Source organism: Callorhinchus milii, unplaced genomic scaffold (assembly GCF_018977255.1).
Source record: "Callorhinchus milii isolate IMCB2004 unplaced genomic scaffold, IMCB_Cmil_1.0 Scaffold18, whole genome shotgun sequence".
NCBI lineage: Eukaryota > Metazoa > Chordata > Chondrichthyes > Chimaeriformes > Callorhinchidae > Callorhinchus > Callorhinchus milii.
The window spans coordinates 12,164,631-12,189,727 of record NW_024704759.1 but is presented as its reverse complement, the minus strand read 5'-3'; the positions used below and the strand labels follow the sequence as shown (position 1 = coordinate 12,189,727).

General features: G+C 36.6%; 1 protein-coding gene across 2 annotated transcripts in view; it reads right to left on the bottom strand.

The window, feature by feature from the left end:
• Positions 1-25,097, bottom strand: part of LOC103190569 (brefeldin A-inhibited guanine nucleotide-exchange protein 2) — a 28,719-nt gene that overhangs the window by 3,282 nt on the left and 340 nt on the right. Inside the window, exons 2-32 of one of the 2 annotated variants that reach the window (XM_007911397.2) lie at positions 22,641-22,671; positions 21,584-21,719; positions 20,637-20,783; positions 19,781-19,960; positions 19,159-19,420; positions 18,523-18,612; positions 17,755-17,930; positions 15,793-15,926; positions 15,172-15,406; positions 14,596-14,695; positions 14,025-14,164; positions 12,832-12,940; positions 12,421-12,622; positions 11,591-11,702; positions 10,865-11,070; positions 10,655-10,739; positions 9,982-10,153; positions 8,932-9,083; positions 8,433-8,561; positions 7,371-7,529; positions 6,838-6,979; positions 5,883-5,976; positions 5,596-5,636; positions 5,261-5,430; positions 4,872-5,023; positions 3,565-3,737; positions 3,142-3,302; positions 1,820-1,950; positions 1,597-1,726; positions 652-787; positions 154-292 (exon numbers count right to left, since the gene is read on the bottom strand). In XM_007911397.2, coding sequence (XP_007909588.2) covers positions 154-292; positions 652-787; positions 1,597-1,726; positions 1,820-1,950; positions 3,142-3,302; positions 3,565-3,737; positions 4,872-5,023; positions 5,261-5,430; positions 5,596-5,636; positions 5,883-5,976; positions 6,838-6,979; positions 7,371-7,529; positions 8,433-8,561; positions 8,932-9,083; positions 9,982-10,153; positions 10,655-10,739; positions 10,865-11,070; positions 11,591-11,702; positions 12,421-12,622; positions 12,832-12,940; positions 14,025-14,164; positions 14,596-14,695; positions 15,172-15,406; positions 15,793-15,926; positions 17,755-17,930; positions 18,523-18,612; positions 19,159-19,420; positions 19,781-19,960; positions 20,637-20,783; positions 21,584-21,719; positions 22,641-22,671 — 4,426 coding nt within the window. The remainder of the gene's footprint in view (positions 1-153; positions 293-651; positions 788-1,596; positions 1,727-1,819; positions 1,951-3,141; positions 3,303-3,564; positions 3,738-4,871; positions 5,024-5,260; positions 5,431-5,595; positions 5,637-5,882; positions 5,977-6,837; positions 6,980-7,370; positions 7,530-8,432; positions 8,562-8,931; positions 9,084-9,981; positions 10,154-10,654; positions 10,740-10,864; positions 11,071-11,590; positions 11,703-12,420; positions 12,623-12,831; positions 12,941-14,024; positions 14,165-14,595; positions 14,696-15,171; positions 15,407-15,792; positions 15,927-17,754; positions 17,931-18,522; positions 18,613-19,158; positions 19,421-19,780; positions 19,961-20,636; positions 20,784-21,583; positions 21,720-22,640; positions 22,672-25,097) is intronic. The other variant, XM_007911406.2, reaches the window with a different exon arrangement.

Here is a 25,097-nt window from a genome sequence, read left to right as displayed (position 1 = left end):
TCTTTGAAAAGAGACTGAGTAAAGTTCTTATGCTAAAAGTCACAGGGGTTTAGTTACATCAATACTGGAAACAAATATGGCCAAACCTTTAGTCCTTGGAAAATCACAGAAGATTTACTGCGTTACGGTAGATTGGTGGTAACTTGAACTTACACATTGGGAATAGTGGTCTTGAAGATGTTCAGCATGCAGCAACAAGTTTTATCCCAGACTAAAGGACTGAACTTTTGACCATTCAATATGACTACATTCTCCAAACAATTTGTTCCGGATCGGGCCAGCTGTTCATTGTCTTTAAAAGCAACGCAAGAGAAAGAAAAAAATAATGGCAGAAAAAGTAGAAGGCACAATAATGCAACTGCATTCATTTCATTTTCAATTGAATTGATTTGTAGGATTCAATGCATCAGTTTACCAATTGCCTTCAATCCTTACCCAGCTATTTAAACAAAATCTCATTCAGTCAGCACATACAGTAATTGCAATACTTTGATTAGGGTTTAAAGGATGAAAAGTTTGAGTCAACACTTCTTTGAAGGAAACTTCAGATGCCCAACTTTAAGGAGTTAATTTCTAATTTTTATATGATGCATTCATATTTTAAATTTTTCCAATTACTGTATAGCATTTTGATTAAATAAACAGATTTACCTTGTTCTACACACCAGTGTAATTGAGCAAATATGTCTTCCAGTAGTACTTCATTTAAAACATCATAGAATTGTGTAAAAACATCACAAATAGCATAAAGTGCATGATTACATGTAGTTGTCATCCACTCAACCTTCTGTAAAGCAGAAACAGACATGACATTTAGATGTACTGTGACAAAGGTACTGTAAAAATCTAACACAGGAAATTGAAATATTATACTTTGACCAAGTCAAAAAAAATGTTCAGGTTCAGTTTGCTATAGAAATTGCTACAAAAGGTCAATTTATACAATATTTTCCATTCCTGGAACAATATAACGAGTTTGCATGTTACTGATCTTTATTAAATAAACCAGAAAATAAGAAATACTACAATTGTCAACTGAACAATAAGAGTAAGTTTGGGATAAAATATAGATAGAAGTAATACATTTCAGCGATAATTTCCAGTCATTATTACAGATTCACAATAAGAGAGATTGATAAATCTGGCCGAATAACATGCTCACTTTTCCATGGTATGTAAACTAAAACCAACAACAATTTGTTTAAAGGAGCCTGAAAATTCTGAAATTCTTAAAAGTAAACTGAAAATTCCCCAAAACAGTGACATGCATTCAGAAGAAATCTCCACCTCACAAATTTGATTCTATTCATCAAGTGTTTCAAAAGTTATTTCAAGGAAATAGATAAGATTGTTGGTGAATTGTATAGGAAAAAATAAGATGGAACGGAAAAGAAAAAGAATGAGAAGATAATTAGGGGGGTGGGGAGAGAATTTGACAACTGTGATGTCTTTGTTTTAGATAGTACAGAACTATTGAAGCTCATGCAGAACCTATTTACTGACTGACTGACTAAATAATCCCCATCACCTCCTCTTTCAGATGTATGACACCAAGAAACACTACTAATACCGGTACCATGTCCACTTGTGCCTTACTTCGGTTTGCTGTTCAGGGAGTTTCATGTTATCAAATATTCGAAAGATAATTCGAAAGAGATCTTGCCACCAGTGCTTCTCAAAAGTGTCACCGTAGCTTTTCATGATTTCAAACATCACAGTTAGTCCTCTGCAAGACACATGAGAGACATTATTAAAAGCATCTGAAATCTCCTTCGTTTTTCTGTAATGAAGAAGCTGAGAACATTTGAATGTTTCTTACCTTGTGCGGACATCTAATTTGCATCTATTGATAATGCAGGAAAGCTCAAATAAAATTGGAAACCACCCCCGTACCCACACTCTGTCTCCAGCAGCTACATTCATGTCATCACTTGTATATTCCTTTAGTGCCTAATAAAAAACATTTTAAAATCAAATTTTTTTAACATCATTGTTTTTACATGAAAACATCTCAAAGCGCTTAACAAAATAATTACTTTAAAGCTGATGTTAAGTAGGGAAACTTAGCAGCCAATCTGGACCAGCTAAGTTTCAATAAACTGTGAGATTAAATCTGAATTTTGTTGGTACAGATGAACGGATATTATCATAGAATCGTACAGCACAAAAAGAGGCCATTCGGCCCATCGAGTCTGTGTCGGCTCTTTGAAAAGAGCAATGTAATGTCAATCCCACTCCCCAGCCCTTTCCCCATAACCCTGCAAACACGTCCTCCTCAAATACCCGTCCACCGCGTTTTTAAAAGTTGTTATCGAATCGGCCTTCACCGCCCTTTCAGGCAATGGGTTCCAGATTCGAACAACTCGCTGCGTGAAAAACATTTCTTCTCACCTCCCCTTTGCTTCATTTAGATACTATTTTAAATCTGTGACCTCAAGTCACCGACGCACCCACCAGTGGAAACAGTTTTTCCCTTTATAACTTATCAAATCCCCTCATGATTTTGAAGACCTCTATTAGGTCTCCTTGTAACCTTCTCTGCTCCATTAAGAATAATCCTAGTCTCTTTAGCCTTTCCTCATCATCAAGGTCCCTCATTCCTGGTACCATTCTTGTAAATCTCCTCTGCACCTTTTCCAATTGCCTTAACATCCTTCCTATGGTTTGGTGCCCAGAACTGGGCACAGTATTCTAACTGAGGCCTAACCAGTGTTTTATATGGGTTAATCATAACTTCCTGACTCTTGTACTCTATGCCCCTATTTATAAAGCCTAGTATCCCATATGCCCTTTTTCCAGCTTTATCTACCTGTCCTGCCACGTTCAAGGATTCATTTACCTGAACCCTTAGATCTCTTTGTTCCTTCACTGCCCTTAAGATTGTATTATCTAGCCTGTATTGCCTCCCCTCATTCTTTCTTCCAAAAAGCAATATCTCGCATTTCTCCACATTGAAATTCATCTCCATTAGATGGTTATCAGGAACAGAAATCCTGGATGAATTTTCTCCTTCATTAACTGATACTTGCAAACCAGTTCAACCACCAAGCCATCCCAATCGCATCAAAAGTATGGACATTAAAGGCTTTATCAATAGATCTCACTGGGGGTCCGGATGTAGAATGGTAAGAATCAACTCACTTGTGGTCTCTCAGAGACATAGGTTGCACAATGCCGAGTGAGTCGGATAGCCTCCATACTGGTGTCAGGAAATGCAGCATTGCAAGCAAACTCAGATAAACATTTCACTGCGTCCTGAAATGAATCAATTGCTGCGGGAAAGTGCTTCTTAAAAATATCCACTAGGAGATAAACAAGCACCTATTTCAGGAACTTCCAAGAATACAGATCACAACATCTCTGTGCATAGTTCATACAGTTAAAATTTGGACACAGACTTTCCATATCAATTCTATATAAATAGTAATTGATACTTTTTAACATTGAACTCTGAACATGTCAAAACAAAAAAAGATTTTTCTGATATATTTTCTCAATGTAAGTTTTCAGGTATTCAAACATGTTATACATTAAAAGGTAATACTTGATTATGAGCTTACTTACAGATAATGTGCCCTGTAGTCTGGAAAGCCAACTCCACTATAGTCTCATCATGGTCTGAGGCAGCCTGGTGGAACACAGAGAAGATATTCTTCCACCCTGAGCGAATATTTGAAGCCTGTGAATTTACCATCTGAGCAATGCACCGAATGACCATATCCTTAATTGTTGGTGATCTAAAAAAGTAAATGAGTATACACATTTGTCTTTTCATCCGGTACTTCAACAGATCAATGTATCAATTAATGCAATACAGTTATCCTATATAAAAATGCTATCGAATGCACTATACCCAGAGGTTTCATATAACAACAGAGGCTACAGGTTAAAAATGAGAAAATCGGGAGTAATGAAACATCTTTTAAACAAAGGGAATGGATTTCAGAAGTAAGACAGCAGTGATGGAATTAAAAAAAAACTTAACCTTACTACAATTTCTGGAGAGAAGGAATTGAGGGATTATTGTGAGAAATTTGGTGGGTAGGAATTGTGAATCGTTGTTTTTATTTATCTGCTTTAGAGTGAGCACCGTCTCCCCAGAGGAATTCACCCTGTTTGTAGGTGCAGCTTGGGACCTCAGAGTGTCCAATGGGGGTACTGCTGGAGTTTATCCAGCTAACATCCTCCCGACGTGAAAGGCGCTATACAAATGTAATCTTCTTGTTGCTATTGTTGTAAAATCATTCAGCTTAACATTGTAAACACTGGGTATTTTACTGCTACTTGTCCAGCTAGGACCACCCAAAACATTGGGACATTGGGTTGCAGGATTAACAGGAACTGAGTGGAAAGAATTCTAGCTCCATTGATAGGTCTGTTCTTTCTTGTCCCTTTGACAATCCGGCTGGTTGATCAGTTATCAAAAGTGGTTTGGAAATCCTTTGGATTGCAGACTACCTGCTTCCCTCAGATACCAGACTACAAAGACTGTCTACAGAGGAATGATTCGATTGAATCTTGTACTGTTTAGGCATTTCACCTCCATCCTCTGCCTGCTCAAATGGTTTGTCAATGGGATCATTCTGAACCTTAAAAAGGACAGGTCTGGTGATTTTAGTGCCATTATCACAATTCCTATTTGCAACAAATATAGGAAACAAAAAAGAGTTAAAATGGAAGTGAAATATTTTAAACTCTTGCAAACTACAATTTATTTTTCAAAACTCAAGATCGTCCAAACAGTTTATGTAACAAGGGAGATAGATGCATTCTGTAAAGCTGAGGAATCCTTTAACACTGGCGTTGAAAAACATTGGTTAAATTACCTCACCACTGATTCAAACTCAGTTTAATTACAAAGCAGTACGAACCTGTTCCTTTTCATAATATGTTCAAATGGTCTCAAGAAATCTTTTTGGAACCGAAAGTTTGCTAACTCCCCTTTCTCCAAGAATTTCATCGATAGCTGTCTCAGAGAATCAACAGCAAAGATGGCAACATCCTCATTTGGATTGCATCCAACCTGTACCAGACAGAGCACAGACACATTTGCTCACAAATAATTCTGATTTCACACAGCGCAATTGTCAATATTTGAAAATAAAAGTATCAAATCAAGCTATCTCCTCATTTTTACATTTATAAAAAAAGATATAATTTGTAACGTTTAACTGATCTAAATTATGAGCCAAATAACTAAATTAATTTTGGGCCCTAGTCAAAAGAACGATTTTCAACGAGCAAGTCAACTCCACTGTACCTTATTGAAATGGTCGCCAATTACTTCCCAGATTCTTGACCACTGAAGCCTGATTCGACCCATGTTGTAGTACGAAATCTCCACGATCTTTTGAAGACTGAACATGCGAGGATGGTGAGACGACCCCAGTTCATCCATAGACACCGCACACAGCCAACGTACAAAATCAACTGGAGATTTTAAAGAGAAAGCTAAATCTACCTTCACTGATCAACGACGATNAAAAAAACTTGCATTTATATAGCACCCTTTACGTGGGTCAGTGTCTCGGTGAGCTTAATCAATCCTTTGTATATTGTAATGCTTTGCAAACATTCTGTACATCGGAAACATACCAATTGCATTTCCATCGAGCCGTGTTGATCCAGTGAATATTCTGAAATAAAATATAAACATTACTGACAATTTTACAAGCTTTGTTATAAAATATTTGTGCTACAATAAACCGGACAGTAATTAGGTCACATTAAAAAAACGTGAAATGTTAATTTAAAAGAATTTTATTGAATGATATGGTGCTGACTTAGCTTAAGTGTTAGAAATACAATTGAATGTGATGTTAACATTTTAAAATAATTCAAAAATCCCAAATCAGAATAATTTAAGAAGTTTTTTTTATTACCTATCGACTGCAACAACCACGCTCTGTGAACTGGTTTCTCCTACAGATTCCTGAATGCTGGCTATTTGTTTTTTATCCACACTGCCAAAATTGCCTGGAATACAGAAAATACATTGCAAAACTGTACCATATTCAATCCACTTTCCAGTACATTTTTTTTGTGAAGTGCTTTGAGACGTTTCAACGACATGATAAGGTGCTGTATTAAATGCAAGGATTATTATCATAATTATTGAATAACAATCAAGTATCTAAATTTCTAAATGAGCAAATTAGTGTAACGCAGTTTAAAAATGTTTTAACTATTTCTCACTTCCTAGAATTTGTGCCTAAATTTAAAAGACAATTTCCTGTTTACAATGGATTTTTAAAACCTTAGGTTCATTTCTTCAATGTATTCTAAATACGTTCAATGCTAAAAATACGTTACACTTTGAAAATTGCATATAGCTTGGTTTCTATAAAAAGTTTCATCACGAGGCAATTAGCAATAGTATTGCTCTTAAGCTAAAACAAGACATCTTAAAAATAGTGCATATATATAGTGTGTATCAAATATGTACACATATTGTATATCAAATGTAAAAGCAAGAAAGTGAGTTTAAGACTATTAATGGACAGATATAAATACATACCAAAAACATCACCAAACATTTTTTCATAATACAATCATAATACAATCATAATACAATCATTTCAAATAATCTGAACAGAACTTCTTAACCCATTCAGTCCTTCTATTATGGTTCATAGAAATAGAAAATGTAAAGTTAAGTGCTTTAAAATGATTAGCTGTTCATCTTTCTGATTAAAATTAAATAAAACATGAATATTTGAACTGCCTCTAGAATTTAGCACAGCCTAATTTCTTCATCTCAAATTAAAAAAAAGATTCACCACATTATTTAGATGTAAATAATTCAGTGGAACACCTTAGTGATGAAGTCTATTTTACCTAGTCCCAGAAATTCTTCCCCTCCCGATGGAGAACTTCCAATAAATCCTTCTTTGGAGCGTAGAGAACCTGAAATGTATTTAGTCTTAACTCCAGTCCCTATCAGTTGTGCCAGCTCCAGCTGGCTAATGCACTTCAGGATCTGAAAACCAGGGAGAATAGATTGCAAATCTGGTTAACAATTAAGAACGGTGGATTATTCTTTTAAGTTTTTGTAGTCATCCACACAAGATCCAAAACAAGCATTTTTTTCTTCGTATGCAACAATAGATTATGGGCATGTTACTAAGAAGTACGACAGTGGATTTTTACAATAAAAATAGGCCTTGTTTACTGCACGCTTAAGTATGATACATCTTAGTCCCCATGTCACCAATGTTACTGTGCAGAAACCTAAATATGTCAATTTACATGGTGCAAAAAAAGTGAGCATAAATTCAAGTTTTGGAATAGCTATTTCACTCACGAGCTAATATCAGTAAGGAAAATGCCATAAGTGAAATCTGAATTTACTTTGTAATTCTCGTAATTACCTCATGCCAGGAATTGCCGAGGTAGTTGCCATCAGTGTGAGCCACAGTGATGAGAGTCTTAATAGTATCTATGTTCTTTTGTTTCATTTCTGTGATGCCAGAGCTGGCTGTCAATAAGGTAAACCGGGCAAGAGCCTGAACATAGGCATCGCGTTCGATCTGGAAATTTTAAACAGTATTTCATGAGAATTTATTTTAATGTAAAATAAGCTGCATAGTAGAAATTAAAAACTGCACAAAGCGGCATATATTGACATTCAAGATGTTTTAATCATTCTAAGATTACTTTGGGTGTTTTTATTTCATAATTTATAGTATTCCAATTTTATTGAAGAATTGTGTTTGGGGTAATTAACGTTTTTGTGCCAGAGCAATTGTCAGTATGGAGCCTAACATACGATAGGCATCTAATCAACAATAATCACACTACAAGTGATTAATTTACAATCATGTACAATTAGATGCAAGTTTAAATTTACCCTTTACACGTCAAAATTTACAACAGTTGTAACAGTACTTCAACTGGTTGCATTTCAACTACTTTCTTGTATCAATTACTCTTCTGAAGATTGAAAAATCCACAAGAAGAAACACGTGAAATATAGCAGGTTTTAAAAACTAAATAAACTACCAGCTTATAATGTAAATGAAAGAAATGTCTTGCGGTGCAAGATATTGACGAACTAGCATGTTGTAACACAGAGTTGTAAAGTATGCATCAGTGGTGGTGATTTTCTTCACCACAGGTTTTAAATTGCAGCTGGGCCATTTGAGGAAGCACAGATGGGTGTTTCCCCTTCAGAGTGAAGAACTTTAGTTCTCTCTGAAACCCTGCTGATCACCTCTGTATCTTAGCTGGAGAGTCAAAATGTCACAAGGTCAAAAGGGTTAGGAATAATAAGAATAATGCACCAAAGTATTGGTTTATTTTAAAATTAAAAACATTCACTGATTAGTGTATCACCTCTATCCCTTCAAGCAGTCTGTGGAAGGAAAGAGTACAAAATTGTAACTAATCCAATATTCACATGCGTACTGCAAACTGAGTATTTAAATACATACCTGCATACCAAAAATGCAGGCTATCCTAATTGCGCATCGAATGCCTTCGAGACAGAGAAAGGCCACCTCTGGATCATCACAGTCTTGCAAGCCAACACTGAATGCTGCTAATAAAGGTGTCCATGCTAGCTGTAAAGTGAAATGTAATAATAAAATAATAATTCTTGCATTTGATATAATGCCTTATCACATCTTCGAGACGTCTCAAAGCGCTTCACAGAATATACTGCAAAGTGAATTGACTATATTTTGTGGGAGAAACATGGCAGCCAATTGCACACAGCAGTGTCCTACAAACAGTCGGATTGAAGTGACCGATTTATTACTTTTTGTTGGGAGAAATTATTACCATCGGAAAAGGGATCCACCAATCGACTAACAACCGGGTTCCTACTTACTGTTAGGTAAACAGAAACGTGTGGAGTAAGGAAACTTGCCCAACATTTTGCCCTGCCGGGAATCGAACCCAATATGTAGCCTTTAATCACAAAGAACTTACTTTAAACATTGGTCTGACGTGCTCAAGATGCGTTGCACTGGTAAATGGGGCCTGTGCATGACTCACTGCTTCCATCAAGGCCTTGGCAGTTTTTGCCATTTGCTCCATCTCTAGATTGTACAGGAGTCTCCGCTGCTTCTCACTGGCTACGCCTACAAGTCAAAAGAGTGGTTAAGTTAATAATAATAATAATCTTTGGATTTCATACAGCGCTTTATCACGTCTTTGAGACGTCCCAAAGCTCTTCACAGAAAAAATGTAAAGTGTAGTATATTACTGTATATTTTGCAGGCGAAACGCGGTAGCCAATTGTGCACAGCAGTGCCCCACAAACAGTCGTGGATTGATCGACCAATCTATTGTTAATACTTACATTTTCGTTGGGTATTTCTACAAGTGAATATTGATGGTTTTGTTAACTATATTCAGATAAACGTGGCTATAAGAAATTACAAGTCACAGCAAAACCAGATTTTGCACCTCGAGACTAATACTGATGCTGCACATAAGGTTGCCCATTAAGTACAGGGGAAGCTGCAGCAATTTTTGTGAGTTGTTAAGAGTTAGCAGGAGGAACATGACCAAGAAATTCGGAATACTTTCTGTTAAAATCAGGATTAAAACAGCTAAAACTTCATACTTTCTTACAGAAAACAACTGCTGAAACATGAAAAACATTCAGCACTGTTGATCAATCAGAAATCAGATGTCAGGCAGTAAATAAGATGAAAAATATTCTGCACACATTTTCATATAAAAAGAATCTCAACTTTGAAACTCAAAATAGATCCAGACTGGTATTTCATGGCAACTATAATTATATTGACTACAGATCTGCAGCAGCACAATTTGATGCCCAACACAGATTATAAACAGGCCTTCTGAGATTGTCCAAAAGTATTCGGACATCAATTGTTGGAGCTTTACCAAAATGCAAGCACGATCGATCAATAGATAGATACCACATTATGTATTATTAATATATTATTAAGAGTGCCCATTCTTTAATCAGATCTTTTGAAACTGCTGAAGTAAACATGATTAACTCACTCGGTTTGGTGGATTTCGGTGTAATTGAATGTTCTTTTGTCTCCTTCATGGCAATTTTCTTTCCTGCAATCTCATTATATATGGTTGATAGGTATTCTTCTGGTAGATCTTTGCTGTCATTGATCCCACGATTCATTTTAATGTACTGTTCTTTAGTCATTTTGTTCTTTACCTGCTCGTTACATAATAAATGACTTAGAAAAAAGTAATGCAACACATTCAATACACATTGCCATTGTGATGTACTTCGCTATAGTCCACAATAACTAAGAAATAATTTAAGAATAACACCATTTGCTATTCCCTGGCATTGAACAGAAACTATGGCAGTCGTTCTAGTAAAAGCAATTTTACATTGGTGCCTGTCCTTTTTCCTCCCCAATATTTAATAGTAGTAAATAACTCCCCAAAGAGTGGTTAAGATGAGTTGTGTGTTGAATTTCCTGATGTTCCAGGCATGGGGAACAAGAGAAAAGTATTCAATTCATTTGTGGTGTGTAGACAGACAATATAGAAGTTTTTCTCTCTTAGACTTCAAACTATTAAATCATTTGCACATTGGTTCACACCCATAATTTAAATGAGTTAATCCATATCTCTTAAAAGCTTCAAGAGATATGAATATAGAAATTTGAATACCCAGATCATGATATTTATTTCTGGAGTATCTTACCTGGGGGCTATGAAGATCTGTTGTTAGCATTATGATAGAGTAGGCCAGAACATAAGCTGTATCAGCACTTGCAAATAGTGTTTGTCTGCAAAAATAAATTAAAACATGACTTTAAAAAAGGGCAGAAAACAACAAAGCTTACTTTTTTAAAAAAAAGTCATTCAAAAATTGATTTAAGCTCTATTTACTTTTTTAAGAAAAGAAAATTACCTTTGATTGCACTCCAAATATCTAGCAGCAAATTTTTCCATGAGCCGATCAATTTTCTGTGCTTCTCCAGGAAGGCGAAAGCCCTCGAGAAACATACGAAGTGCTGACACAAAATCCTTTTCACAGTAATCCATCTGGTCTACATAAGTGTACATCACCTCTTTATTAAACTTGGTGTTCTCTCCTAGGAACTCACCCACTTGAGTCTGTAGAACGATACAATTAGGACCTTTTACTTATGTCTAATGCGGAAATCATTAGAAATGGACAGAATCTCCAAACGTTAAATGTTCACGGGTCAATGGAAGAATATATACGAAACGCAGGACAATTCAGCATTAGCAACTTGCTGTTGAAACTATTTACTCTAATCCCAACCTCGTAACCTGCCAATATTATAACTTTAGGAAAGTTATATCAATGGCCTTTACCCTAGCAAAACTGAATTGGTGGACAACAACAACAAGATTCCATTTATTGAGCGCCTTTCACGTCGGGAGGACGTCCCAAGACGTCAGAACATCATTTTACGATTGAAGGATCGCAATTGAAAGATTGAAGCAAAATGCAATAAATGCTATTTATTGTTGGAAAACGAAAGAATGTTAGGAAATGTGCACCCAATGAGGCAACTTGATGGACTTTCAGTAAGTTGTGAAATGCTGTTAGTGGGATTTTGTCACAGAATATGCAATTCTCAATTTATTAAAATGCAAAAAAACTTACTGAATCTAATCTTCCTTCTTGGTGAAAAAACTTTGCAATATCTTCAGCAGTTATACCCAACATTCCTTGTTCTTGCAAGTATAGTACACCTCTCTTTGGTTTCTTGTTGAACCTAAATCCAACATTTACGAGAATGTTTATTTGTAAAATCGTGAATACTGGCTACCCAAAATAAACACTGCAGATCTCAAGAGTTATTCCAAAAGCAATGAGCAAAGCCAAAAACCAGCAAGAGTAATTGAAAGATAATGTCATTATCTTTGACCACAAAAAGCACCCTTGTGGTGCATGTTGTTGATGTATCTACAGATCGTGGCATGGAAAGCTAAATGCAATATTGACCCAATTCCCGGCATCTTAGAATAACTAATTATACATTTCAATGAATTCATTCAGTGCAAATGTTCACAGCTCATTCTACATTAGATAAATAGCAATTTTATAAACCGGTTTTCCAGGCTAGCAACCTTATTACCTAGTCTCCTTTTTTCATATAAATTAAGATTTTATGCTTCTGCGAATCACCAGGCACCTTTTATGAAAAAATTCTAATCCTCGAAAAAGTATTCATCACACTATTTGTCATCTCAACTGTATGCAGTTCCCATAAATGACACAGGAAAAGTTATTCTGTAAGAAAAATGACTGGAGTTGATTTTTTTATAGCAATTTTGTTAAGCTCACAGGCTCAATGTGTAATACTTAATAGCATAAAGGTATTGCACTGTATATATGGATTTAACATAAATAGCTTCATAAAAATAAAGGATCCAACACTTAGCCTATTGTTAACTATAAATAATCTCGTGCATCAAGACTTTAAAACTCACAAATCTATTCCTTGTTCTATGATATCCTTCTGTTGTTTCAGGACTTCATATTGTTCAGGATCATCTGCAGCAGATGTCTGAACACTGATGCTCCCCACTCCAGAGGAGACAGTGGAGTCCATGGAATTTGTACTCCCACGTCTGCGAGCAGCTTCTACATGTTTGTTTTCACTGTTATCTTGCTCAGATGGCTTCTCCTGACCTGCACGTTTGTTTAATAAAACGGTTCAGTTGGATTATAGAGTGAGTTGACATAAAGTTTAAAGATGTATTTAGTACCTGTAAATGTTCTGAGTAAAAACTGCAAAGATGTACATTATTTGAAAGCATAATTAATGAATGTTAGATTCAGTCTGTCAGTTTTACATAACAGATAATGATTAAACAGTAGCATACACTTTACTATCTCACCTAAGTTGGTCTGAAGATTTGGATTTACATATAAATCTTTACTCCATTCGACCATGCACTTCAGGATGGAAACCAGACATTCCAGTCCTTTCTTCCTGAGGCTCAGCTCCTGCAAACCAGAAAAAACAGCTTTATCTCATCTAGATACAAGTACTAAATAAAAAATAGTTCTTTTAAACATAATCCCCTTCCTTATGCATCTCACAAAACCCCACAAGATCAGCTAGGTTACTTCTTCTAGACATCTGATAACAACACTTTGCTAACACCTGTTCGGAGGTACAGGAAAATAGAGAGGACGACTTCCTCTTCACCAAAAAAAGGTTCAGTGAGTTATAACTTGGTAGAATAAAAAGGCAACAAACAAAATGGAAATGTTATTGAAGAATGAAGATCTCATCAACATAGACCCAGGATTAAATGAATTAAGCAATTAATTCAGATTTGCAAAAAAATGATTTATATTTCCATGAATAGAACTGAGCTATGGAGTCCTGTAGCTCAGTGGTTAGAGCACTCGCTTTGCAAGCAAGAGACCAGAGTTCAATTCCAGGCAGGGCGAAACCTTGGACAAGTTTCCTTACTCCACACGCCTAATAATAATCCCTCCAAAACCAAAATAATAATAAATTGGTCATTTTCAATCTACGACTGTTTGTGGGACATTGCTGTGCGCAATTGGCTGCCGCGTTCGCCCACAAATATACAGTCAATTCACTTTACAGTATATTCTGTGAAGCTCTTTGGGACGTCAAGAAGACGTGAAAAGCGCTATATCAAATGCAAGGATTATTATTATTACACAATTTGTTGAAAACGTACTCAGTTTCATTCCTAACAAAGATAAATGTAGATATTTAGGAGAGAATATATTAAAGTAATAAGATAAAGTCGGCTTTCCGAAGAATTTTTCAGCATAGAAAGAGGCCATTCATCTTACTGTGCCTGCAAGCTCTCTGAAAGAGCCATCAAATTTAGAATGAAATCTGATAGTTTATTTTTAAATGTGTCAATATCAAATAATGCTCTCAAAAACTTTTGTGGAAAAGAGAATGAGGCAGAGAAACTGAGCCCAGAGTTCATGTGTCAGGCAATTTTGCACTTTAAACTATAACCTCTGCTTCATGAAAATAAGTTGTCAATATAGTACATTCTCAACACTGTACTCTTGATAATTTACAAGCCTCAATTACCTGCAGAGGAGTCATTCCCAATTCCTGACCACTCCGTCCTTGGGCAATTTTCGACAGGTCGTTCACAAGTCTTTCAAATATATTTGCAGCATTTAAATCACAGTCATAATTCACATAAATATCCACTACACACTGAGCATCTGAAATGCATATAAGAATTCAACAAACAGAATTAATATCTCTTTCAAAATAAAGCTTTTGTTACATGTTATGATAGCTACTTAAGAGCTTGAAAGACTGCATGCAGTCACAGAGGAAGTTTCCTGCTTGCTTCCTTTTTGTTCTTTTCCCAAGTCATTTGTGGTTGATTTGTGGATACAGTTCAAGTAAATATTCCACAAACTTTTTTTTTTAAATCCCATTATGTAGGCAGAAAGGGTAATGCCCACATACCTAATATTTTAGAAATGATTGGATCTTTGCAGATTTCAAATGGAATTGCAAAGTCAGGAGTGTATCCCTATTTGGATGCCACAATAGATAGAAAAGTAGAACATAAGTTGATGTCAACAATTTAGTCATAAAACACTACTTACTCTAAGTGGTGAATCACATTATAATGGGACAATACCTGCACAAATCCTGGTCAGAGTCTGAATGACCATCCACTTGTGCTCAAAGGAACTTGTAGATGTCTCTAAAATATTCAGGAAAATCTCTTTGAAGAAAACCTGTTAAAATGTAAATTACACTTAACATTCTAAAACCAAAAATTAATTGATTGTATTCAAAAACATTTTATTTAACATAACTGAGATCTATAGTTTTCCGTATTATGTCAAAGCCAAGTATTTACTAGTTATTCAAGCGACATTACAGCAGTAATGCTACAGCATCTACTGCACGATTATACTGAACTCTGTTTGATTTCTCTCCATAGCCTTTCACTTAAAGTAAGATCGTTCTGTGTGAAGAAATGTGGATGCAAATCCATATCTAAACACTGTGCTGCATAGATTCAGAACCTTTTAAAACTTAGAACTCTAATTCTTTTGGTTGTACTAACAGTGCTTACAATAATTAGAAATATATAATTTAGATTAATAGCTTACTGTATTTGGAGCCTAGATTGAGATTTACAATAAGCATTGTACATGTCCATGATAGCCATTTGTTCACATACAGCTTAAAAGATAGAAAATCATACCTCAATTTGCATCTTTAAGTGAATCTTGAAGTGTGAGAGAAGTGTAAGAAAAATAGCAAGTGAAAGCTCAAACACATCTGGCACACTTGAGACACCATTTTTGGACAATGCTACACAAAGGTACTGCTTAATTGCATTGATAAACATTTCATTGGTTTTGAAGATGGGACCAGCACTTTGCAGAACTGACAAGAGCAGCTGTAGAGAAACGATCTTTGACCGCAGCTCATGGGATCTGGAACACAAAGCAGTTGATATAATTATTACAACATATCGCTGCCCCACATAAAGAGAAGTGCATGTTTTACAGACTAATTTAGCATTTTCTAAAATTATACAGGTTCCTATCAACTCTCAAATTATGCATCACTGTAAATGTTTTAGCTCAATCCATGATCACTGGTATGGAGTTCGCTTGGTGCCAACATTGGGGCTACTGTTGCCTATATTACACACTCCTGGAAATCTATTCTGGAACATTTTAGCAACATATGAATTAGTCAAACAACTTCAAAGGATTTGTCAAGGTTTGATACAATGCATTAGATAGGTCTCCGCAAACCACTCACGATTGAACTACGAGCTAAAAATTTCACAATGTCTGATTTGGCGTTCACTTACTTTGGATCTGGAGGACCATCACTCAAAGGCTTCATGGAGAGCTTACAGAGTGATCGGAATACCAAAAAAGCATCCTTCTGCAGAATATGGGAAAATTTAGCATTGATAGGAGGTGGTATGACAACACCAGATTCCTAGTACCAAGACAAAATCACAAATTAGCCTCATCAAACAGCAAACCGTAACACACCTACTGGAGAATATAGTGGTTTCATTTATAGTTGACTTGTTTTTCAGTTCCCCTCCTCAGTCAGACCAGCATTTTAACATGTTGCCTGGGGCCAGGTAGAGAATGAGGTTTTCCATTTCAATACTGAGTCAAAAACACTTCATAATCCAGATGACAAGGAAGCATTGATACGGGATGAATGAACAGAGCATTACTCCATGACAATGGTGAGAATGCTTAGAAACGAATACACGACAAGAGGGAATAGTGCTGCGTAGAAAAATATGCTAAGCATAGTATTTTGTAGAACACTTGTGAATTTAGAGGACAGTGACACACAAGGTCAAAATGGTTCTCTAGTAAGAAATGCTCAGCATTTTCACTGGTTTGTGACGTCCTCCCGACGTGAAAGGCGCTCTATAAATGTAATTTTGTTGTTGTTTTTGTTGGTTCTAAGCAATGGCTCTGTAGCTGCTATTTTACACTGCTTTAGGAATGTGGATAAACCTCATTTTGGCATTTTGGCTCGCTCGCCTCTACTGGCTCCCCATCCCCCAGAGGATCGATTTCAAGATCCTCATCCTCACCTACAAGGCCATTCACGGCCTCGCTCCCTCCTACCTCTCTGACCTACTATCCCCCTACCTACCTGCCCGTACCCTCCGTTCCTCTGGCTCCGGTCTGCTCCACATCCCCCGCCCCAACCGCCCTACCATCGGTGGCCGGGCCTTCAGCCTCTCAGCCCCGAGGCTCTGGAACTCCATCCCCCAGTGCCTTCGCCGCTTCCTCCCTTTCCTCCTTCAAGGCCGGTCTCAAGACCTTTCTCTTTGACCGAGCCTTCAGCTCCCCTCTCGACCCTCTACCCAATCCTCGCTCCCTCTCTTCCCTCCCCTCACCCTGACCATTTACCCCCTGCTCGGGTCCTGACCCAACTGTACAGCGCCTTGGGACGTCCTCCTGACGTGAAAGGCGCTCTATAAATGGAATCTTGTTGTTGTTAATGTTACTTTGTAAAATAATACTTTTTGAAAATCTCCTGTACTTTTCATATTTCAAACTATCTAAAAAATGGCTCCAGTGCAGCCTACAATCTGGCAATTCATCCCTCTTAGATGAAGTCTGAATTCAAATACTACTTCACCAATGAGAAAAGTTATGAACTGAGTTGGTTAACTGACTTAACTGAATAATGAAAGGAGACCCCGAGGGCAGATTAAGTTGGCAAATCGATAGTTTGGCACTCACTTTTCCCAGATTCCTATGCTTGAAGCTTTACATTTTGCAAACACCATTCGAACAATAACGGGTCACAGTATGGATAAAGATAAATTGACCAGACATTTTTTGGGGGAAAATACAAATCTCAGAAACATTGTCATCATCTGCTCTATTTTCTCTCCCTACTCCCTTAACATCCAAACTACCCTTTTTGGGAAGGTAATGAAGTCCAGCCTGCAGATAAAAGTTAATCAAACCATGATTATTGTCCAATAAGAATCTGCTTGAAATTATTGAAAGCTTTCAATGTTGCTTCATTATGACTGTGGTGTATTGCTTTATTATCCTTACCTGGTCGTCCCAAATACTAGTTTCCTCGTGTTCTGAATTCACAGAAAATTAACTACACATGCGCGTAAATCATCCTAGGTACACAAATATTTTACACATCACCATTAAAACAGAACAGCTTAAACAACGAGTTCCCAAAATGAAGATTTAAAAGCTAAAATGTCTTTTGAGTTTTAAAAAGTCAGAGTATCTGCATCTGCAATTGGTGCATTTCAATTCTATACCTGGACATCGCCACATGATACTGATTGCATATCATCGGTTAATGAAGAATTATCAGGCAGTGATAGTGACCCTTCCGGGATTCCGTTGGCTTGCATGTTTTTAGGGAGATCAATATCAGCTTTAATTTCTACGGCAGGTTCTGTCGTTCCATTTTCAGCATTTTCCTCTTTTGTCTCTTAAGCAAGAAAGAAACAAAAAAAGTACAATCAAACAGGGCAATCGTACAAACCTCAATTCTATAGCCACTGGAGGAAAAAAAAATTGTAAAAACCCAACTTTAAAATCTCTCGTAACTGTTCCGTGCATCAGATAAATATATTACTTGGGAATTACGATTAGAGTTTCTCAGCATTCCTCAAAAGGTCACCTCATTTTTTATTTTATTTTTGAAACTATTATAATTTGTCCAAGTTTCATCTTTCAGGATGAATTTCTTAAATTATTGCCATGTGCTTCATTTAAAAACAGGCAGATGTGACACAGAAATCAGGTTCAATTCCAGCCAGTTTCAAAGCAGGTCACCTGGAAGCTGGAGGTTTCAAGGATCACCTTGTACAGCTGTACCTTGCCTATGAAAATAATGTCATTTTGTTTTTCACACAGATTATATCTAGTAATGAAAGAATGGTTGGTGCACCTCAGCTCAGCATCATGATTAAAACCAGTAATTTAATGGTGGGGTGGGAGGGGAACCAAATGCATGTGCCACACACCGCATTACCCAGGTAAATATCCATAAATGTCAAAGTTGCAGCAAGCTTAACTACCTCCAATCACAGTCAGCACCATTTCATTTAGGATTTGTTCCACTATTTCTTTTGCATTCTCATTTTGCTCATCTGTTCCAGGCACATTCCCTTCATTTAGAAAAAAAAGAAAAGAATTTAAGCTTTAAACAGTACTTCAAACCAGTGTTTTGTCAAGTCAGAAGGCAGAGTGAAAAAAAACAAGTATTTTTTAAAATTGTTTTCCATTTCAATATGTAAACAACATAGAAATTTGGTTTGCTAGTCTTGCATCTGGCAATATTCAAAAGTAGAAACATAACTTGGGTCCATACTTCACAAACCATGTTTAAGACCAGCCTAAAATTATGAAAAAACAGAACCCCTTTCTTGGATCTCATTGGATCTGTACCATCTCTGGATTAGTGAATAATCCAGTCCCATGTCTCTTCAAATCTTCCACATGATCAAAGTATTGTTTCTTCAACACTCCATGAACCAAATCAGTTTGCATGTTTACAGTAAGTTAACGCGACTGTACTCTGGGTTTATTCGTCTACAAATGTTAAAATTTTCACAAGTAAATCAGTAGCCATTATATTTGTTAAATGGCTTTTATTTTCCAAATTAATATATATACCTTCGGTCTATAAAGAGTGATTAAATCAATATAAATACCTTCAGTCTGTAAAGAGTGTTTGTGTTCTGTATTGTCTAATTCTGCCCCATTTACAATCTCTGTGATTTCCACTTTGGTTTTGTCCGGCCCACTATTTAACTGATTGTCTTCCGTCTCTGATGAAACTGGGATGCTTTGCTGTTCTTCTTGCCGATCAAGTTGTGGCGATCCTACTGCGCTGTGAGTCGCAGAAGACCGATGGTCCTGTTGTAGATGTTGTTGTCTCTGCCTCTCTTTCTCTAGATCTTTCACCTCCTCCATCTATAAAACATGATACATTTAACCAATCTCCAGGACACAGAAACATTTAAAACAGTAGCATTAGAACCTGTTGTAAGTCAAACCAAAACAGGTTATGGGGAGAGAACAAACCGGCCTCATAAAAAGGATGGGTTCTTCATTTGTCATGGTACATTAAAGGAATCTGTCTCATTGCATTCACTTAAATACTTGATTGTAAACACAAGAAATTATATGAAGATAAGGTCTGATCATGCATTCTCCTGAAATGAAAGACAAATTTTATATACAATATGCCTTAGACAAAAATTTAGACAATAATGTTTTTTCAAATAGAAACAATCATCTTATTCTCTCTTCTACTTCATCTTTAATACTTACTACTTGGCTTTCCATTTTTGTAAATATGACATTCAGCATCTGTGTGAGAGTAGCTTTTGCTGTAGTCTGATTGATGAGGTTTTTGCTAGCCAGGTAGATATTATAGCAGGTCCTAACAGTCTGTAAGATTGTTCCTTCGTGGATTTCAATGTGAGTGGAAGTCACTGCAGTGAGCAGTGCCTAAAATGTTGAACAAATAGTTTAACAGTGAATTAAAATATCTACCACATAGCAATTATAATTGTTTTAATTATCCAAAGATCCACAATCTGACTGAATTTTGTTTGATATACCTGTAACAGTACTTCTTGCAAACTACCATACAATTTCACAGATTATACAATTCTGCCAAAAAATCTTTGACATGAGCTAAGGACAAGTTTATTTTAATTTTTTTAAATTGATTTCTTCCTCCACATCCAGCCATAAAACATTCCTGACCAAGAATAGATAAGGAAACTGCTCTTGGCTAACTGCCCTCACCATTACTTTTATAGCACTTTTAACTTTAATCCACAATGATTAATCCATTGTTCATTTAAAACAGTATTTGCAGTGACATTTTTAATTATTTTAAAATCAGTTATTTTCATGAATCTTCCAGAAAAATAAAATGACAGCACAGAATTTTCAACATCATTTGAAAAGAATTAAAGTTCAAGGCAATGAATAAGATTGCCAAATAACTGCACTTAGAAAAAATGGCAATGACTTCTGCTAAATAGATTGGCGAATGAATATAAGAAAGGTACCTTTCTATTTCCATGAATCAAATTCAAGATTGAAATATTACTTCCGCGAGCACCAAATTATGTGCTTACTGTTAATATCATTTTTCTATATTGTTTAAAGTTACCTTAATTATCTGCAGTTGTACTCCCTCATCTGTCTGAGGTCCTTGAAAACAGCCACAAATGGTCTCCATTATCCTATCAATTAGCCTTTTTCCAGTTTTTGTGCTGTCAGGAGCATTTCCCGTGATGTGCCCATACGCTATTAGTTTCTAAGAAATTACAACAATTATTACAACAATGCACATTTCAGTAACAATAAATACCAGCAGTACCACACCATATTAGAACATATTCTATTAAAACCAACAGGAAAGCAAGATGCCACCAAACGACATTAACAAAATTGGGAAGTATAGTTTTCACTAAAATTAACAACACTTTCAGCATTTTCAAATCACATTCTGACATAAATTCATCTCGAGTTCTCTGTAAACCACGAGGGAAAAAATTCCAAATGCTCTTGCAACTGTAACTATAGGTAAACCAAATAGTTGCTTAATAGAGAAGTGGGTAGAGTGGCTATTCGGAATCAGCACTTTTCTTTGTTCATGCTTTGTTCTACAAAGTATGTTTAACCAGAAGTCCAGTGTTTTGGTTGGAACACCAATTGTGTACATAATAACCTAGTTATAAATCGCAAGTTTGTGCCCATAATTTATTCACATGAACTTCTGCATTTGTGGGCAGGCCCGGCTCCAATTCCCTACATGAGAAGTTCCTAGCCTTTGCCAGGTGATATGAGTAAGGCGATACAGGAGGTGTAATCACAGGATTTTGTTGTGCTACTGAGTATTTCCAAGCAGCTGCACAGAGGACAGCACTGCCAGAGGGCTGAGAACACTTGCACTCTGGGCCAATGAACAGAACACAACAAAGAGCAAAACCTAAAATGGAGAGCTGGAGAGGCCAAGAGGAACTAAGAATGAAGTCAGGTTATGTGATTTGATACTGTAACTTTAAATGCTTCTGCTCAACACAAAAAGCACTTTAAGTGATATATTTTACCCACCTGCAAGCAGTCCAACGATGTGCTAATTATCCTGGGTGATTTTGATTGACAAGCCAACTCAAAAGGAAGGAAGTACTTATCCGCCTCAATGAAGTTCGCCTTTGGTGTTTCAGAAACCACATTTTTGTCTCCAATTCTACAAAAAAATCAAGAATTTTGTTTAAAAGCCCAAATATAAATTAAATGATTCTGAAAATGATTTACAATTGCTTAAAAAAAGACCCTCAACAAAACTGCTGAAGAAGCAATTATTGCAAAAAGAACACAGGCTATCAAGTAAATTTCACAACTTTAAAACCCACTGAGTAATGTATAGTTCCCTAAAAAATAAAATTTCCAAAAAAAAATCTTCGTTTATACTTCTGGAAATAAAGGGATATTGCTTGCAACTGTTAAAAGCAATGTGAAGCCGGGAGTTGAATGTATCTCTGTCTCTCCTCTCCCCCCTTCGCCATCAAAATTCAAGAGATTTTAAAAACTAAAATCAATTTTGAAATTCCACTCGAGCTCAGATTGTGGCCCTTTGAAAGTCCTTCAGAGATCTATTGGATGCTTAAGAACCAAAAGCAAAGTTTGCACTCTCACTGCAGTACTATAAACTGAAACACTGCTAAAACCAACTTATCAAAGTGGTCTTAACAGTGGGGCTCGAGTGCAATTTGTAGTTGCTTAAACTCAACAGTTACTTATTACATAAACAAACAATTTAGAGTACGTCTACAATCTCTCCACGTTAAAATTGTACGATAAAGGATAAAGATAAATATTCAATACACAGAATAGACATGGTCTTCTTAAATAAGTGTCTAGTAAAGCTTTTGTTTGTTTACAAACAAATTGTGATACAAAGTCAACAAATGAATTGTGTGCAATGTCATTGCAACAAACAATCAACTCTATTTTCCTGCAATTATTCAACAAAAAATGTTCACTAACAATTTCTTGAAATGGACACAATGTCCCTTGAAGCAAACTGGAAAACACTGTTTGATAGTAATACACTTTACAGCCTAATTTCTGCGACATTTGACTTTTGGGAAAGAAAATGACTTCCTACCTTTGTTTTTCTATTTCAGCTTTTATTTCCTCTGCAGAGAAAAGCAAATAATGGGTTATTGAGTCTTTAATGTAAGCCTTAATTTTAAGACATAAACTTCAGTTGCCTTCAAATATATATATATTACACAGAAATCAACCAACTGAACAAAAAAACACTGTGCAGTACATGGATGAACTTAGGTTGCAACAAGACAAATGCTGGGAATTGTTTGTACCTGGATCCTAAATATTTTATTATCATAATTCTATCACACACAATGATGATCACTTACCTTCAAAATTGTTATGAATTATGAGAAAGGCAAATGAATGTACTATAGTGTCACTGCTCTGACAGACTACTCCACATGGTGACATAATGTAGCTTCATGTCCCCAATTTTACACAATCTGAATTATTTATCTCAGAGTCATGCGGTTTTGTAGAATGTGTATAAGCTACACGTTTCCTCCATTCAGAAACTGGTGGAATCAATTAAAGGGGATAGTTTATTCAGGCTGCTGTTGCACAATTTCTAGCCGAAACTTTCACAATTTATTTGGCAATAACCCAGTGTCATACCAATTTCCTGCTCTCTTAACTGAAGATCCCATGTACCACCGGGAGACCGTTGAAATGCATTGTAATAATCCCTGCCTGTAATATCAAAACTTCTCAAAGTGCTTCACACACAGGTAATTGTTGTCCAGTGTAGCAACTGTATTCGTAGGCCAATGTGACAACCATTTTGCACACAGCAAATACCCACGACTAGTCATTAAAGTGATTGACCAACTTACCTGGACGATTGTTGCTCAGTACAAGGGGAAAGAAACTTTCTTTTGATTTTAAATAATATCATGCTGCCTTTAACATCCAACTAAACAGGCTGACTGGACCTGGATTTAATATCTCATCCATCTCTGACAATGCAGCATTCCCCCCAAACTGCACTCAAGAACAACAACAACCTGTACTTATACAGCGCCCTCCACACAGGTAACATCTCAGAACACTCACTCGACTGTGAGTAATCGGAAAATATCTTTGAAAAGGTACAGAAGCAACGCTAATGAAAGAATTACAGCTGAGTTAATAACACACTATTTTCCAGATCACTTTCAATAGCCTTGCTTCTTTGTAAGGGTCATTACTTGGATAAAATATCATCTTACGAATGGGATATTGCAATATGATCTCATAAAAAAAACTTTTGTTTCCTTTAATTTTAAAACAATTCTCAGTGACAATCACAATGGTAATCATAGATTTCCCCACAATATAGAAACTTATTGGGCATTTTGAAATTGCTGGAGGCAATTATAATAAAATGCTGGCATCAATCCAATTTGTTGAATTAAGCTACAATTTTAAAACTACAGATTGTATATCTAACTGACATACATTTGTAAGAGTTTAAGATCAGGAAAGGAGGGAGTATTGAAACTAAACTCTTGTTGCATGGAATGTCTGACAAAATAAATGAACCTGCCTGTCGTCAAGAGGTCAAGGAATTAAAACGACATAGACAGAACAAATGAACACACATAGACAGCTCTGCCTACTGCAGCTTTTAAAAGAGAGTGAGTCGGAGGCCACTTCTGAAACAAAAACAGAAGTCGCTGGGAAAACTCAGCAGGTCAGGCAGCATCCATGGAGAAAGGAAAGTGAGTCAAGGTTTCGGGTCCACGACCCTTTGTCAGAACTCAAACCCTTCGTCCGGCCACTTCTGCCTGACAACAGACAGATTTTGCAGCACCAAGCTGAAACCTTTGGTGGTGGTGTGTGTGTGTGTGTGTGTGTTTATTTTATATGTATAATAAAATAACATTCCTTGCATTCGATATAGCGCTTTCCACGTCTTCGAGACGTCTCAAAGCGCTTCACAGAATATGCTGTCAAGTGAATTGACTGTGTATATTTCGTGGGGCGAAACGCGGCCGCCAATTGCGCACAGCAGCGTCCCCACAAGCAGCGGTGGACTGAAGTGACCAATTTATTATTTATTTTATTAATTCTTCTTGAGGGATTGTTATCGTGTGTGTGTGTGTGTGTGTGTGTGCGCGTTTTTCTTAAGAAAAGACGCACCGTAAACAGATTGTGAGAAGCAGGAGGCGGAAAGCTTTGGCGGTGTGTGTGTGTCTATTGTACGTATATCCACATATAAATCAATGTATTATCAACAGAAATAAAAAAACGCTGCAAACAGATGGTAAAAGAAGCGGAAGTGAAGTGGAAAACGAGTGGGGGAGGGAGTGGGAGAGGGGAGGGGGAGGAGGAGAGGGGGGGGATGGGGACAGTTGTGACCAGCGGTCACCAGATGGGAGGCCTGGGACTCGACTCCCGCCTCATGGGTGGGGTTATTTGGTGATGGTGTGTTTTTAAATAAATATATATATATACATATACACACACACACACACCTTTGACCGTTAACACCCCAGAGTGGGGTAGGCCCAGGCCATGGCGAGAGGAG